Source organism: Myiozetetes cayanensis, unplaced genomic scaffold, assembly GCF_022539395.1.
Source record: "Myiozetetes cayanensis isolate MyiCay16 unplaced genomic scaffold, myiCay2020 scf2-11, whole genome shotgun sequence".
Lineage (NCBI taxonomy): Eukaryota > Metazoa > Chordata > Aves > Passeriformes > Tyrannidae > Myiozetetes > Myiozetetes cayanensis.
Window position 1 is genome coordinate 4066805 of NW_026087411.1, and position 17035 is coordinate 4083839.

Below are 17035 nucleotides of genomic sequence, written 5' to 3' on the forward strand. Positions count from 1 at the left end.
TTACTTTGCACATGTAATTTACCTGATTTGTGTTTCTACCTGACAGCTTCCTTTAGTGTTACTTAAGCTATTGAGAAGAACTAGTAATAATTCCCTGTGTTACCTTTTTTTCCAAAGCAATTACTGCCAGTGAATAGCACAATTAGTCTTGCACACAGATGAGACCCTGAGATTAGCTCAGCTGGTTAGAGCCTGGTGCTGATAACACAAAGGCTTTGGGTTTGATCCTCATAGGGCCATTCACTGAAGAGTTGGACTTGGTGATTTAGGAATTAATTCCAATCTGTTTTTCCCAGTGGGAATCCACAACTGATAAGATTTCATATCTTTATGTGTGGCTTTAAAAAACTCCAGTTATATTGGGTGATTAAGTGTAACAGCTCACTGGAGGCTTTGCAGGATACATGCAGCATTTATCAATGTTTTCATATCAAATATGTAGCTAGAAAGTTTATAAAATTGTAACTTAATGGATATATTTGAAATGGAAAGTAGAAGAAAAATTTATTTAACTTTTTAAAAGCTTTCTAGCTCTCAGTATTTATCTGTCAAGAGTGCAAAGAAGGAGTTTCCCTAGCAATGGTGTATTTCACCCCAAAGTTGGAGTGAAAGCCAGCAATATTTAAAGGTCTCTGGAAAATTCTACATATCCAATTAAAATCATAGTCAAATAAATCTTACACAACAGTGAACTGAATCAAAACAAAGCTTTTGCCCTTTAAAAGCATTGAAACATAAGTAATTCTGGCAGATGTCATTTTTGATAAAGAAAATTCTGGTTATGCTTAAGAAGTCTGGTGACAGAGGAAGGCTCCTTATGTTTTAGGTGGGTTTATTTATTTTCTTTTATTAATTTTCCTGTCATTGCTGTACAGGGTATTCATAGCCATACCTCGCACAGTGTGTAAATTAAAGTGGACAGATATTTTGGCTCTGTCCAGCATAACATGTTTGTTTCTCGCTTCGAATAATGCGACTTTGCAACATTGAAGGCTTGTCTCTTCAAAGTGAAAAATCTCAGATTTCATTATACTGATCTGGGGTTATTTTTCTCAACAGCTTCCCAGTCTTTGTTCTGCCATCCTCTCACACAGGCTCACACAACCTGTTTAACCTCCTTGCTTGTGAGTCTGGGGATGTCTTATGTTTCCAGTCTTGTTATTTCCTGCTCTAAAGCCCAAATCCTCAAAATACCTGCATTTACAGAGGGAAGGGTTTGAGATTGCAAAGAAATAGTAGAAATACTCCAAGTAAAGGAAGTTAAATCTGTTTCTTTGTGGTGGATTGTAGTCCGTCAGCTGGTGGTGAAGAGCAGCAAAAGGGAATTACCTGGGTATCAGGAGACAGAGATTGGGCATGATGAAGAGACTGAAACTGTGGAGGGTCTAGGATGGCCTTTGTTGAGGGAAGGAGACTTGCTGAACTTGTTTGGAGCAAGGAGCGGGAGGAATCAAAATCGAGGCATAGGAGGATGATCAAACTGTGGAGAAGGAAGATAAAGATAGCAGAAGGGATCAAAGATACCCATGACTGAGGCCTGACACCCTCCTCCCCGTTGGCATGGCCACTTGTGAGGCCTGTCTTCCTAGATCCCCTGACAGATGTCTAGAGGGAAAGTTGGGTGACCCTTCTGAGTCAGATCCATAGAAGTGGAGGGAGTTTGATGGGTTTGGGAGATCATTTAATTCTAGAACAAAGAAGTGTAATAAAATTGATAAGGAGATTGAAAAGTCAGTCTCTCCATGGTTCAGGAAATGCCAGCATCAGGCGTGCCTTTGCAATTTTTATTCAACCTTCTGATCTGTACATTCTTTTACATCATTTACATAGTGTTTTCCCCACAATATCTCACTTGTTTGGGGAAAATATGTAAAGTTACTGCAGCAGTCAAATGCTACTGACAGCTGTGGTAGACACATCCATGTGGAAACTGCTACTTAGCTTTACAGAGCAGTATTGAGAGTGCAGTAAACAAGCTGAAACTCCTTGCCAAGCAGAAAACAATGTCCATAGCTTTGTATTAAAGTGGTTGCCCTTCAGCCTGGAACTGAGGGCTGTGGTGGTTTCTGCTTCATCAGCTTGGAACACTGGAAAATCTAGTGTGAGACTTTTCCTCTGATTTTTAAAAATGCCCTTTTGAGAGATCAGCCCCATCTAATCTGAATTTACTGCTCTTAAAGCTTGAATATGTGGGCATCGTGATGAGGGATGGCGTATTTTGATATGAGTTGCAGTTCAACAGAAGATGTTGGGAGAGCTTTAAAATGTTTTCTGGGAAGGAACAGTGTAGCTGTATTTATCACTAATTTAGGTGAGCAGTAATTTGTTTCTCCCGGTGAATACACTCAGTATCTTGGGAGCAAATTTATGCTCAGGTTTTTCCTGTTGTGATCCACCTGAAGAGAAAAAACACCCTGTAATTACAGCAGTATCCTCCTGGCAGGTGCAGGTTTGATCATGTTTCAGTGGAATCCCTGTATTCCCTCAATGCATTAAATTTGTATGCCATTATAGTGTTTACTTAATGACAGTGTTGGAAGCCTATTGCCACATCTTTTTCTTTGTAGCCTATACTCCATGATTGCTGGAGTGTTTGACTTCATTAATACTGTATTTTTCTTTTAAATACAAAAGGTGTTCTTAAAGCATACACATATTGTTATAACCAGAGCTATAAGAACATTTCTTGTCCTTTTTGCTTATTTTTTTGATGTCCCTGTGTGCTAAAGGAATTTTAGGCTCCCTACCAGAACTACTCCCCATCTGAAATTACTACTGCAGTGTGCCAGTGAGGGGTAGCAGGGTTCTCTACAGGGTCTGGTAGATCACAAAGTCCTTAGTACTTTTTTTGATGTTTCTTTTCCATTTTTGTGTTATTTTTGTTGTTATTTTATTTACTTTTCTGCAACTGACTTTATGTTAGCAAAGGATCTCTGTGTCTGCAAGGAAGAGGCTAAGTTCAGAGTTTTAAAAGGAGTTGGAGATGCAGCAACCTTGCAGAGAGGAGATTTTTGAGTGCAGTGGGCCTGAGAGTGGTGTTAGGGGTCAGGAAAGCCAGAGAAATAAGCTCATTTGGTACCTCAGGTGTGGCAGAGGGGATAACAGCAGCATGACTCAGGGTGTGTGCTTGATGCTCACCCGTTCATCTTAAAGATTCGTTCTCTTACATTTTTAGGATCTACAGCTAGAATATGGTCATGGTCCTCAGTGCGGCTACTTCTTGGGTGCAAATAAGTGAGTAAGCAACAGCATTTTCTGTCTTTAATTAATTCAAGACTATTTTAATATAAAAATCACAAATATGTGTTTAACACATTAGCTGAAACACAGTAAAATAAAGTCAAGCTTGTTTCTATCAATTACAACTCCAAAATCACCATTTATTTCTACAATAGTAGTAACTCTAATGATATAGAATTGCAGCATGTTTCAGTATTTGAGGCTGTGTTGTCTCTGTGGTGGTTAAGATTCCTTTTAAGAGCTGTTCTCTTGGTCAGCTTGTTAACAAAATGTTCTGCGTGATAGGTCCCACAGACCACAATTTTACCCCACCTGGGAACTACCAGTGCTCTTCTTTGACATTGCTTTTATGCCTTCTTCATCTTGTAGGGCACTGGGAACATGCAGTTATAAATGCTTTAAAAAATAAAACTTACCTTTCTTAGCAAGTCCTTCAGCTTTACGTTTGTACATTTGATAATCGTGATATATTAATCATATTAAATAATTTTCAGTGTAATTTTTCCTTTCCACCCAATTTCTTAATTTCATTTATGCATGTCAGAATCAGGATGCCTAGCTTTGATTTTCAAATTAAATCATGTTAAAAATGCAGAATATCTAAATATAGAAAATGATATTTTTGCACAGTCTTTAATTGAGGAAAATATGAATACTGGTATCTTCCAAAATCCTGTTGTTTCTTATTGCTGTGTTCTGCCTGTGATTCTTCCCTGTTTATCTTTTCAAAGACAGAAAAATGAAGTTCAGAATGTTACCAAATTTAACTGGGGAAGAATGAGTTTATTCCAATAGTAGTTTAATCCTTGGGAGTCTGATTAATTTATTTTTTTTTTAAGATTACAATTTTCTTGGAGAGTGGGGATTTGTTTTCAATTGGATCAAGCTAAGTGTTGCAGTGCAAGGAGAGTGGTTTACAGTACAAGGAAAAAAGACCACTGCACTTAATAGCAATACATTAATAGACACGTGTGAAAGCATGTTGTGTAAAAATAAATGAAACAAAAATTGCAGCTGTGTTCATTTGTACATGGATGCTTGATGGATGTTCTGAAAGCCACTGAAATAACATGCTTTGGATTATTTATTGATAGACTCATAAGAGCTTTTGTTCTGGCTTCTGATAATTGTGTTTGTGTACCACAATTAAAACTATGTTCTTATTCTTATTTAATGCTGAAGGAGTCTCTTAAAATCAGTTGAAGAAGAACTGCATCAGCGGTAATTCTATTCTTTTGTTTGTTTGTTTTCCTCTCTTGTGTGTTTCAAAAGTAATTTGTGCATTGATTTTTTTTCTTTGTCTGTCACAACTAGTTCTTGTTTGTCCCTGTACTTGCTGAGAGGTTATGAGAGAGGCTTAGTTGTCTGGATTGCAGCATTGCTCTAAAGAATAATAATAATAATTAAAAAAAGACAGTAAAATTCTGTACAAGAGGTAGTAGCCTTTGAACTCAGAAATTTTCACAGCAGTCAAGGTAATTTTAATACAACTCATGCAACTGTAATACTTTATTCTCATCTTCTTAGGGGGCATGTGGCACATTTAGAAGATGATGATGATGCAGATGATGATTCTAAACAGTAAGTCCTTCTTTTAAAAATAAATAGAATTAGATCCTCGAATAAGGGAGCATTTGAAAAAAAATAAGTTGAATCATGTTCTATAATAACTCAGGATTCTTTATTCTGTGACATTTTTAAAGATAAGCATTTAATGTTGTTCCTAGATTACATCACCAGAAGTTTTCTTATTCTGTTGATAAACTTCCTATAAACTGGGGGAGTGGGGAGTCTTGTTTGATACAAGTTGTCCTTTTACCTTCTATTATTGAACAAAATCTTGGCATCATTATGTTGAGCCAGTAATTCAACCTGAGTCCTGGTGTTTTCTTTAGAACCAATAACTGTGTAAGGCTCATGAAAAGTATGTAAAATGTTTCCATAAGTCTTCTCTAGTTTGAGTTTGTTCTGTCCGTGTTCTCAGCTAGGAGGGTGCTTGTATGGGTGCTTGATTTTTGGAATAGAAAACCTCGCTCTGTTTGTGGTGAGCGAGTCAGATGGGACTGCAAAGGGCATGTGTTAAATTAATTACGCTCATATTAAATTCCAGTGGTATAACTATTCTTGGGCTCTATTTGATTTATAGATGAGAGCTGAAACAATTTAAAAAGCACAACCAGTGTGTGTAGATTTACATTCCTAAATGAATCTGATCTAAAGACCAAAAATAAAGGTGGCATAGAGATGGAATTTGTTTGCTTTCTGTTAATGGATAATTTTGAAAGCTGTTGCTTCATACCAGGAACCTTTAAAACATGTGTTATCTATCGCTGGCATCTCTCTCTTACAGAGAACCAAATTACAGTCTCTTTTTTTTTTACCTTGAGTTATTTTACTACTCTTCTTTTATAACAAAAACAGTGTTTTTTATCACATACTGAGCATGTGGGACAGCCCCCTTCAATATGGGTAAAGGTACTGATAGTGTCTGATGTCCGGTGATGAGTACATTAAATTTGCATTGTTTGATAATCAGTTTTTCAAAACACAAGTATATTTGCTGTTTGACACAAGTAATATTTATACAGAAAAAAAATTAGTTGGTTTTTAGTAGGCTTTATTCCCATGCTGGTTCCTGAAGAAATTCTTCATATTTCATCATTAGGCAGTTTTTTAAAGGCCTGGTTGATTACATAATTCATCAGTAATAGGAAGCTCTTGTGTCTTGTCTTTGAGAGGAAGAAGTTGATGATGCTACTCATGATTTGCTCTGCAGCATTTGAGTGAAGCTGAGAACCTGCTTTGCTCATAACTGGATAGACCTTGCCCATGGCAACTCAGGCTTCCTTCAGTGCAGGCTGTAACAGTCCCCTGTAGCTCCATCCTGCCAGCGTCAGTCTGATGGCTTCAAGTGAAGGTGCTCTGGATAGCCATGCTGCTGTGAGTCAGCTCAGCTTGGTTACTCCATCCATACTAATATCTGGGTGGGTTTTTTGTGCACAGCTTTGTGTCTGTTCGTTTTTGTTTAGCACGTTTTTCCCCCTTCACTTATTACTTGGTTTGCAGTCAGCATCATCGGCCTCAGTAATGTTCCAGGGCTTGGACCTTTTTGATCCTTTCTGTCTTGAAATGCTAGCACTGTCCAGTGCTTCAAAACTCTTGTTTATTACCTGAGCTCCATCAGAACTTTCAAACAGCATTGACTTTAGGTGCTTATGTCTCTGTCATCTTTCTGTGGATTTTTTTTTATTTTTTTTTTTTTTTTACATTAAGCAATGAAGAACCTGATAGCTTCTGGAGAGGTTCCAATTCATCTGACCCTAAGGGTAGTCACCAGTAGTCTTCCAAAAAAAGTCCTAGTGTTTTTTGTTTCTTCACATATTTCTTCCCAGCTACTCTTACCCTACAGAGAGGGCCTGACCATGGGTAAGCACAGGAGTAAAAGCTTGAATGCATCAGCCTTGGATCAGACAGATTCTGCATCTGTGCCCTTATCTTGGTTTCTGCTTGAGCCCAAAGCTCTGCAGCAATTGTTGGTTTATCAACTTGATCACAGATACCTTCCTGTGGAACCCACTGAAGATTCAAGGCTTTTGTTTGATCTGTATTCTGTGAGATGGTGTTGTGCTTGAAGAGCACATGTGACATCAGTCACTTCTCCATTCAGATCCAGAACAAAAACAATGAGGCCACTGTAGACCTTCCAATCCAAACAGATTCCGCTGAATGAAACTGGGCGATTTGCAGCAACAGGGAATCCACATGCTTCACAGAACAATATAAAGTTATCTCTCTTCATTTAATAATTTTGTTTCTTTTGGTCTTTCTTTTTCTCTCATGCACAGCAAGGCTGCTGATGCTTGAATTTCCTGGTTATGGAAACTGGGAAAGCAGAAATTATTGGGACGCTGCCCTCCATGATCAGCAGTGACAAACTGCACCTAAACCTTATTGTTGAAACAAGGACACCTGGTCCTTTGTGCAAACATCTCTCACTTTTATGCCAAATTGTTGGCTTTTCTGTTTGCTTGGCTGCCCAGTAACATTGTAATGGCTGTCTGAAATGCAGAGGAAGAATATGAAAGAAAATATAAATGGAACTTGGACACACGTGACTTAGGACTTAAACTTGGTCTCATGGTGGAGATAATTTCTACCACCACAGCAGCTGAAGTCAGAAGTCCCCTTCAAGCTTCTCTGAAATATAAGCAACAGATAAGATACCAGGACAGAAACTCCTGAAAAGAACGAAGCAAAGCAGACAAGTTGTTGACCTGTAAACATACAAACAGATATCTTACTACTTGGGTATTTTTCCAAAACTTTGAAACATTATTTAAAAATAAGGAAAATATTGTGCAAGAATGTCAAGTTTTCACAGCTGTACTCCTACTTTATTTAAGGGAAATAATTTTCAGTTCCAAAAATATTAGGAAATAAGACAGTATAAGAGCTTTTAAAAACATACAAAGTTTAGGGACATAGTTGATTATTTTGTTTTTTTAATGCAACATATTTTTTAAGCTACAGAACCGGGAGAGGAAGAAGGATCCTCATGCTTCAACTTTCTTGTTTTCTGCTGATATCTTGTACTCTTGAGCCAACCCGTTGAATTGTTCTTGTGTTAAAAAGTTGCCTTTCCCAAGACTTCTGTGAAAAAAGAAGCTCATGGAAAAAACAAAAACAAAGAACCTAGCCACTAGGGTAGCTGTCCACTGCAGAGGAATTTTACTTTCAGACTGTTTTAAGTCATCAGTATAAATTTTTCAGGGGGTGGTATTCATCAGTTTTGTTGTAAGTCCCCTTTGCCATGCATACCTACAGGTGACCCTTTAGAAAAGCTCACTGATACCCTAAATCTTTTTCCTCTCAACAGAGTAAATACCAGGCCTGCTGTTTATCTCCCTACTTTGGTCTATACAATATGTGCGTCTTCAGCAAATCAGTTCGTGACACTCTGCTCTCTAGGGGGCATCTGTGACACTTGTTTTCATATAGTATCTGTGGTATAACAAAATGTTTGGAAGTATTTGTGATGCATTATTTGGGTATAATGGTGCTGTTGACAAGTTAATGGGGCTTATTTGTATAGCATTTATAAAACCCTGTATCGTCCTGCAGACTGCAAGACAAGGTTCAAGGAGGGTAGCAATCTGTTTTGTTTCTTCTCTTTATAGTGCTACTATGAAACCTAAAGTGCCACCTCCTTTACCACCAAAGGTAAGTGAGGGGGATTTTATTGCCCAAAAGAAAAGGACACTTTAAATAAATAAATAAATGCTGAATATTTAGATTACTATATTGATAACTCTTCACTTGTGAAAGTTTCAGGATCCAAATATTGCATATGGGGTTTTTTACTCCTTGAGAAGTAGCATGGATGCTTTTGAATCTTTCTTCGTGTTTTTATTAGTAGTAATAATAAATGTCTCTTTCAGCCTAAATCCATCTTTATCCCCCAAGAAACTTATTCTTCTGAAAACGAAAATCAAGGGACAATCAAGAGATGCCCAACATCGGAGAGTCCAGCAAAATCTACATCTCACGTTCCACCCAGACCACCACCTCCTCGACTACCTCCCCAGAAATCTAATCCTTTAGGTAATAAGAATGACCCCAAGAAGTATACAAGTATTTCTTAAATAATCTAACGTGATTTTTATTTCTGCATTCTCACCCTGTGCACACATTAGAACATACTGAGGTAATTTTTCTATGGTGGGCAAGTAACAGAAAGCGCATGAAAGCCAAAATGCATGAAGAAAGCATGTTTTACCTCTTAAGAAGGGCAAATGTACCTTCTACCAAAGTCACTGACGTGATTCCTGCTGATGCCATTGGTGACACGATTGCTTTCCTAAGCAACAGGCTATAATGTAGAGTATCAGGGTTGTTAAATAAAGTATGTGTGTAGGTTTCAGGTTCAGTGTGTCAACTGTTGTCATTTGACATGTCAAGAACAGAATTCTGCCTTCAAAGTTTGCTTTTATATGTAATGAACTGGGTTGGGTAGTATAGGAGGTAATTGTGTTTGTTTACTGTCTGCTCAGGCTGTTCATTTTATGCTTTTGTTAGTCCAGTGCTTTGAGAATTGTCTTGAATTGGCTTCTCTTAAGCAAGCTTAATGTCTGACTTCTAATTGATACCTTGCCAGCTTTTCCTTGCTTCATACTCAGTACTGCAGTTGTCGTGTTAAAGATTTGACTCTAGTGCTTAAACATCTAGTGCTCAGAAATGCTTCAGGGCTGTTTGTAAGGAATCAGTAATTGAAGTGTTAGCTATTGGCAAGTTTTTCTTTGGGTATGTTCAATACATTTTTCCTCATAACTGTGACTGCATCACTTTCTATGCCCCCACTGGAGTTGTATTAATTACCAGAAGTCATGGACTGAGGTTGAATGTGGCTCGATAGACGGTTATATGTGCACATGGAAAAACACGCATGCTTCAGAAATAAATTAGGGTGTTTTGTACTGTACTGTATGTAGTACATGTTCTGACTTAAATGGAAATGTTGGCCTTTTAAAATTGTTCTTAGGCTAGATTGCTCTTTGAGGTGAAGGTAGAAGAGCACATTTTTAAAAATTAATTCTTCTAGGTAATGGAGTCACTTCTGTACAATTAAACGGTGAAAGAGAGGAATCGCCACCGAATGAAGCTAGAGACACTAATTTTTTAAGGAAAGAAAAGAAGGAAATACTGGTAGGTATTTAAGGTGTTCTTTTAAAGTTGCCTTGACTGACTGTTTTACATGTACAAGAAAAAGGAGCAACCATGCTCTTTAGTATTAAAATTATGCTGGATGGCATCTTGTTTACTTGGAATCAAAGCACAGTTCCTTAGATTGTCTAGTTGTGATAAAGTCTTCAGCTGAATTTTGGGTTGGTGTTTAAATTTCCTTAGAAACTAACATTATCACAGATATATACGATTTACTTGCTCCTTTGCAGACCTCAGAAGTGTAATAAGAGCGAGACCCTGTGAGAGAGCTGTGATGCATTGTACTGAGCAGTGACTATTAAAGCAAACAAGGAAGTGAGGGTGTGGAATATGCTGCTCCTGACAACGTGCTGGGAGATTTGGCTGGCCCTGGGGAAAGGAGCTGAATTAGGGTTGTTCCCCAATGAGCCCTCATCTTATCCTAGGTGTAGGCATGAAGGCTTTTTGGTATTTAAGGGGAAAAAGGTGATGAAAATGTAGATTGAAGTCTGGATAGGCAAGCCATTTGCCTGCTGGCCTCTGCAGCTCCAGGTTTCAGGGTTTAGCAGCTTGAGTTTAGGATCAGACTTGAACTACGTGTACTCATATGAAGTTGTGCTCATGGAGAGAATGCAGTCTTACACCATGGGTAACCTGAACCAGCTGTGAGCTGAGGAAAGGGTCCCTTTCCTGCATGCCTTTCTCCTTTTTCAAGTGAGATTTTCCATCAAGTCAAAAAATGGCTTCCAAAGTGGTCACTCCATGGTGCAAAAGCAAAAGTGGGAATGTGAGATGAGAGAGTGGGACATCCGTAGTTAGAATAGATTAAATGTAACATGAAACTGCCCTCTTTGGGGGCTTCTTCTAAAGGTGAGGCTGGAAATGTCACTTTTCTTGTGAGAAATGAAGAGGAAGTAGACCAGAAATGTTGTCTAGGTCTTTGTTTTGTTTTGTTTTGTTTTAAGGAAATGCCAGTAATACTGGCAGTACTTTAGAACGTAGGATTACCTGAACGGCTTTGAACTCAGCATTTGAAATTGTGTGTTTGAGGTTTGCCATGTTACCTGTAAAATACATTTCTTGAGAAGCATGTTTTTGCTAGGAGAAATTGATACTGATACAGGAAAATGCATATAGTGCTGATTGGTAAAATTTAATGCTGTAATATTGAACAATTGAGCAATTGCTGCAATATTTAGTACTGGATGTGGTATTCCTACAGGTACCATCACAATGTGAAAATACTGCATAAGGTTATGCAGACATTCCATGAGGAGATATTAGGGAATCATAGTGAAGATTTTAATGAAAGAAAACGATACTGGTAGTTTGTGGTGTGTGGTTATTAGAGACACATGGTCGGCAAACTCGTACAGAATTACGGAAGTGTCAGTTGGAAGGGGGGTCTGTAGTCTGACCTTGTGCTTACAAATGGGACTGTAGCCAAAGCTCAGCCAAGGTTTTCAGGTCTAGTACCTATGGCATCGGGCACAGTGGAATTTCTCAGTAGGTGCTCAGTGTGTTCCATTAGTGTAGTGTAGAAATACATAACACAACTCTGTTGTCTTAAAAATCTGCAAGGAGCGTTTGTATCTATTTCTTATGTAGCTGTAAGTATCGGCTTTTTATTTATATAAATGTAGTTATATTTACATTTTTATAAATGTAATTATGCTTAATTATTTATCCAGTACTTTTTGACAGCATTCTAAAAAAATTTTTTACTTCTGTGTTTGTTATGCTGTCACATGGGGAGAGAATATACATGTTCACGCTTAGTGTGCATGTGAGTGTAAACATACTTTTAAATTTTATTTTCTAGAAACCAATTAGTAATGGCCTTCCTCCCACGCCTAAAGTACACGTGAGTATTGCTGAGTCATATCTCAATGCATGTGGGAAGCAGGATGTGTTTTCTTACTAAACTGGCAGACTACATTTTTTGAATGTTTGTAGTTTTTTTAATTACAAAATCCAATATCATTTAGAAATGCTAAGCCACTGTATGGTATTTTAGAAATCTCCCTTAATTTTGTGCCATTGCAGTGAATTTGGAAGGTTTTTTGTTTACTTGCTTCTTTAAAAAAGTGAGTGATAGTTATATGACTAATGTCACACTAGTACTTAGGTACGTAGTGATGTGAGGAGCTGATCTCTCCCAGGAACTGCAGATAGCTCCAAGTTTATGCTATGCAGCTCTTAGGATTCAAAACTTCTGAAGATAGGATTCATAGATGCCTTAGGGCTGGAAGTAAGTGTTGCAGATACCCATGTGCACCTTTGAAGAATAAAGCAAACTAGAATTTTATTGTAATATCTGTGTAAGCTTGTCACTGTGCTTTTAACCAGCACTGTGATCAGAAGAGCCAGTCTTTCCCTTCCTTGACCATTTGTTTCTGCCTTCACCACTCTCCTCCATGTGTACTGGGCAGTGTATTTATGTAGTTGTGCTCTGTTTTATGGATGAGGTTATTTCCCACATGGCAACTCTTAACCTGTTGTTACTACTTGAAGTAAAAATAATCCTACTGGAACTGTAATGTTTTAATTTTTCGATATTTAATTGTTTTCACTTCTACAGATGGGTGCTTGCTTTTCAAAGGTTTTCAATGGCTGTCCATTAAAAATTCATTGTGCAACTTCATGGATAAATCCAGATACAAGAGGTATTATATGATAAGTATTTTAGCCTTTTTGTCCTCTCCTTGGATTTCAAGAGTGCCTAGATGAGCAAGACTATTGCTTTTAAAATAGATATTCATATAAACAAGTGTTCTTTAATTACACTGTCTGAAGCTATGATGTTCTTTTAATGAAGGTATATTTGGTGCAGATCTTTGCTGTGATTAAAAAGAATAAATTAAATATCAAAGTTAAAGTCTCTTCTTAACATTTTAGTCCAAAGGATGCCAATCCTAATTTATTTTTTAAAAAATCTGACTTTTGGAGGTCCTAGTTGAGATTTATTTCTTTTATTGTTCACTTTGGAGGGTTTTTTTCTCTAGATTTTTCTGGTCCTACAGGATTCTGCCACTGTTTATTTTTGCATACAGTCTAGTGCTTTATTATCTAGCCTGATGAAAGAGATAATTGGTAACATTGTACTTGCTTTGTCTACAGTTACACCTTCTGCATATAAGCTGTACAGACATGCTGACTGAGCTAGTCAGCAAGAAAACATGTAGGCTTTTTTGGAAACTGAAATTATGGAAGTCAGTCTTTTGCAGTTGACATCATCTCAGGATGAGATGTCTGTCCTGTTGCGTGCCTAATGCAATCCAGAGCTTGGATTATGTTCAAGTGAGGCACCCACAAAGTACTGAGAAAATGTTCCAGTCGATACTGCTGTAGAAGTACTCCAAAAGAAGGCAATGAATATTTCACATAATATATGGAAATGTCTAAGTAGGATATGTGGAAATTATCCACATGAATTCTTGCTTGTGGTTGAATAGCTTTTTTTCATTTCAATTGTTAGTCATAAAGAAAAAAGACGATATTCCCTTATATCTCAACAACAACCCCAGCTTCCTTAACAGGATTAATTTTCCATGTTTTCAAATACTATAACTATTATAGTTTGATTCGTTTCAATGTGTGTAATTAAGTCCTTTTTTGATAAAGAGCTGCATATACACCTCCCTGACATCAGGATTTCTAGCTTTTTTTTGTTTGTGTTTGCAGATCAGTACTTGATATTTGGTGCAGAAGAAGGTATTTACACTCTGAACCTCAATGAACTTCATGAAACATCAATGGAGCAGGTATATTTCTGGTTTGATATTGTTGAAAAAAAAATACATCCCTTTTTCCAAACCACTCAGATTAACGTTGTATAATCCTTGTAAAAATAGTTTTTACTACTTTTATCTAGGCACTAGTTACACTGAGAACTATCTTAAATGTTTGCTATTGAGGATACTTTTCAGTCATGTTTAAGTGTTTTGTAGGCTGAACCATGTTCAAGTAGGAGATCTTCACCTGTCAGTGTTTTGAACTTCACCATAGTGCATTGATCTGCAGTTAAATGATTAGGTAAATAGTAAGAAATATCCCTGATATATTTTGGTTGAAAGTTTCTATTTTCCTTAAAGCTTTGGTACAGTATAGAATTTTTGCAACAAACATTGTGTTTCAGCTACAGGGAAGCAAGGAGCTCCTTTATACACTAGATTCCATTCTTTTGGTCTTAAAAGCAGCTTTTCTGGTGAGACTCAGCTTACTGAATTCCACCTAAAGCTCTGTCTCTGCAGAGTCTTATAAAAAGTAATTTTTTTGAAGGGATACTGGGGAGGGGGAAAATGCCAATTGCAGGCTTTTCTGTATGGTGTCTTCTCCAGCTCTTTTGTTACTCTCTAAGAGACTTGTTTTCTTTCCTACCTTCTCCCTAACTTAGGGAGCTATGCATCTGCTATCAAGATGGAGGATTTTGCAAGGACAGCCTTCATACTGTAAGCTGGAGGCACTGGTGTTTGTTCATCTTCCAGGGTCCAGACGTTGTAGATATGTCTGTTTGTCGAGAGGGAGGCCTAGCTAGCTTGAACTGAGCTCCATGTAACCCATATTCATACTGGTGCTTGAGTTACCTAATTTAAACTTAGCTCAGGAACGTCTCTGCTGCTGCACTACAGTTGTAAAACCCACCCTGAGAAATATCACTAATGCAATAGTACTTGTAGGCTAGGTATAAACCAAGGGAAGATTTGTTTGGTTTTTGTCATTGCTCTTTTTGGGGTTTGGTTTTGGTTTGGTTTTTAACTGGCAAGGAAGGAGAACAGGTGTAATGAAAACCATGTAGTGTGTGGTCTAGTGAGCTTTCAGGGAAGTGTTTGAATGAGCACTTAGAGACAAGAAGAGATGCTTGCTAAAACAGCCACTCGTGTGGAACAAGAGGAATGGAGTGAACAGTCAATTAACCTGCTAATTTGAAGAACTGCTGTTCTTTAATCCTCAGATCCAGACCTACTAAATCACAATATTCTGTGCACCTACAGAAGGTCAATCAAACTTGCACATTAAATTTTGATACAAGCAGGCTGCTAGATTATTACTGCAGGTGGTTCCTACAGTGTGTTCAGATTATGAGAAGACTTCAGGAATAAAAGTGCACCCTCTGTGCTAACCATTTATCACATCATTATTTATGATAACAGTCAATAGGGCCTTAATAGCATTTCCAAATTTTGTGTTTTATGTCATTGTTTACTCTGAGTCTGATACAACTCAGTATAAAAGTAAAAGTAGTATCCTTGATTATTTTTCACAACATTAAACTTCACCAGTGGACAAATAATATTTTATATATATACAATATATATATGTTTCCTGGAGTTAGAATACCTTCAAGGTATGAATTTTTATTGAGGGGGAGTTGGTTTCTTGTTTTCTTCAGTGTTTTGGGGTTTTTTTAAGAGCAAAAGAATTGTCCTCCTGAGTGGTCTGTCTAGCCCAATAGTCTATTTTCTAAAGTGGCAGTGGAAATGCCCATGAATTTGGTCACTGTCTGCTGTCTGTTCTCCTCAGACTCTACTACAGTCATTGAATCAGAGATGTTGGAAGATCCCTGCCTGTTTGCTTTTTGTGTCCATTTTTGGACCTGCTGAACATAAGCATGTCTAATACCTTGTTTAGGCTGTTAATACTTTCTACCTCCATGACATCTTGTGCCAATAAATTCCAGAAGTTAGGTGAGAGGGGAAAGAAAGTAGTTGTGGTTTGGTTTTGTTTAAGTTTTTTTAAGGGATGCCTTGTTACTTTCATCCTCATCTTTTTAGTCATTGTGGGAATTAACAAGTAACAGTTCTGCCTTGACCGCTTGTTGCATCTGTTGATCACTGCAGTGAAATGTGTAATCATGCAGGTGGAGAGTAGTCCCTGCAAAGTGCCGGTTTTAATTGTTTCAAGAGGTTTGGACTGTCACAGGCTTTAGAATGGCCGTGGTTTGTTGACCATGCTTTACTTACTGAAGTTTATGTTGTTAAACTTTTCTTCTTTGAAGGAGAAAATGTGGTTTTTAAAGTTTTTGAAAAAGGATTGATTGATCTTTATATTGACATCTTGTGGAGTAACTATAGTGTACTTGAAGACATGAGTATAAAATGTGGTAATTGTCTAAATGTTAATGCATATGTTAAATATTGCATGTGTGCCTAAGATTTACTCTGAATTAACTCTGGAATCCAGGTAAACATTACTCGGCTTAAGCTAATTTCTGCTGCAAAAAGCAAGTCAGTATTAGTTTTGTCCTGTCATCTATGCAGATGAATTGATGAATATCTTGTATATATCAAATTGTATACTACTTCTTTGTTTTTCCTTCCTTTCATCAGCTATTTCCTCGAAGGTGTACGTGGTTATATGTCATGAACAACTGTTTGTTATCAATATCTGGTAAGTTACTGTGCTACCTCTGAACGGTAGTGCTGGTAAACATTTGGTTTTGTATTTGAAGTGTGGTTTGTTTTCTAATTTCCAGGTAAAGCTTCTCAGCTTTATTCCCATAATCTACCAGGACTCTTTGATTATGCAAGGCAAATGCAAAAGTTACCTGTTGCTATTCCAGCACACAAACTCCCTGACCGAATACTTCCCAGGTAAGTACCCTCACAGGATATATCAGAATACCTTAATTGTGAGAGTTCAGGATATGCTAGTGAAACTCTGGGAATATCAAATAATGTAGAGCTCTGTTTTACAAGTTGCACTCGTTAATCAGAGGGTTAACCCCTACGTTTACAGAAAACAAGATGTGAATATACTTTTATTAGGCTTTTGGTACATCTTACCTTCTTGTCACGTAGCCTCTTGTTTCTGGGCATAGCTCTTTTCAGGTATAGTCTAGTATGGTAAATCCTGCTTGCTCTTGGTGCTAAACAAAATCTGTGGTCAATATTGTGATATTAACCTGTGATATTTCAGTCATGTAGAAATGATGGTCTTACATTAGGTACTCTAGGCAATATCTTTTGATTCCATTTTAAAAAGTGTGAGGATGTGTAATGCAGAGGGAATGGGCTCACGGGTTATTTTGAAAGCTGGGAAGAGTAGAACTGGAGCACAGATTTAACATCCATCATTGGCTGGTCGTTTTTCACGG

General features: G+C 37.5%; 1 protein-coding gene across 4 annotated transcripts in view; it reads left to right on the forward strand.

The window, feature by feature from the left end:
* MAP4K3 (mitogen-activated protein kinase kinase kinase kinase 3) overlaps nt 1-17035 on the forward strand; it is a 72705-nt gene that overhangs the window by 39817 nt on the left and 15853 nt on the right. For 3 of the 4 annotated variants that reach the window (XM_050315805.1, XM_050315807.1, XM_050315809.1), the window contains 11 exons: nt 3176-3234; nt 4423-4461; nt 4768-4821; nt 8418-8460; nt 8679-8841; nt 9839-9942; nt 11762-11803; nt 12521-12605; nt 13624-13703; nt 16269-16329; nt 16415-16532. In XM_050315805.1, coding sequence (XP_050171762.1) covers nt 3176-3234; nt 4423-4461; nt 4768-4821; nt 8418-8460; nt 8679-8841; nt 9839-9942; nt 11762-11803; nt 12521-12605; nt 13624-13703; nt 16269-16329; nt 16415-16532 — 848 coding nt within the window. The remainder of the gene's footprint in view (nt 1-3175; nt 3235-4422; nt 4462-4767; nt 4822-8417; nt 8461-8678; nt 8842-9838; nt 9943-11761; nt 11804-12520; nt 12606-13623; nt 13704-16268; nt 16330-16414; nt 16533-17035) is intronic. The other variant, XM_050315806.1, reaches the window with a different exon arrangement.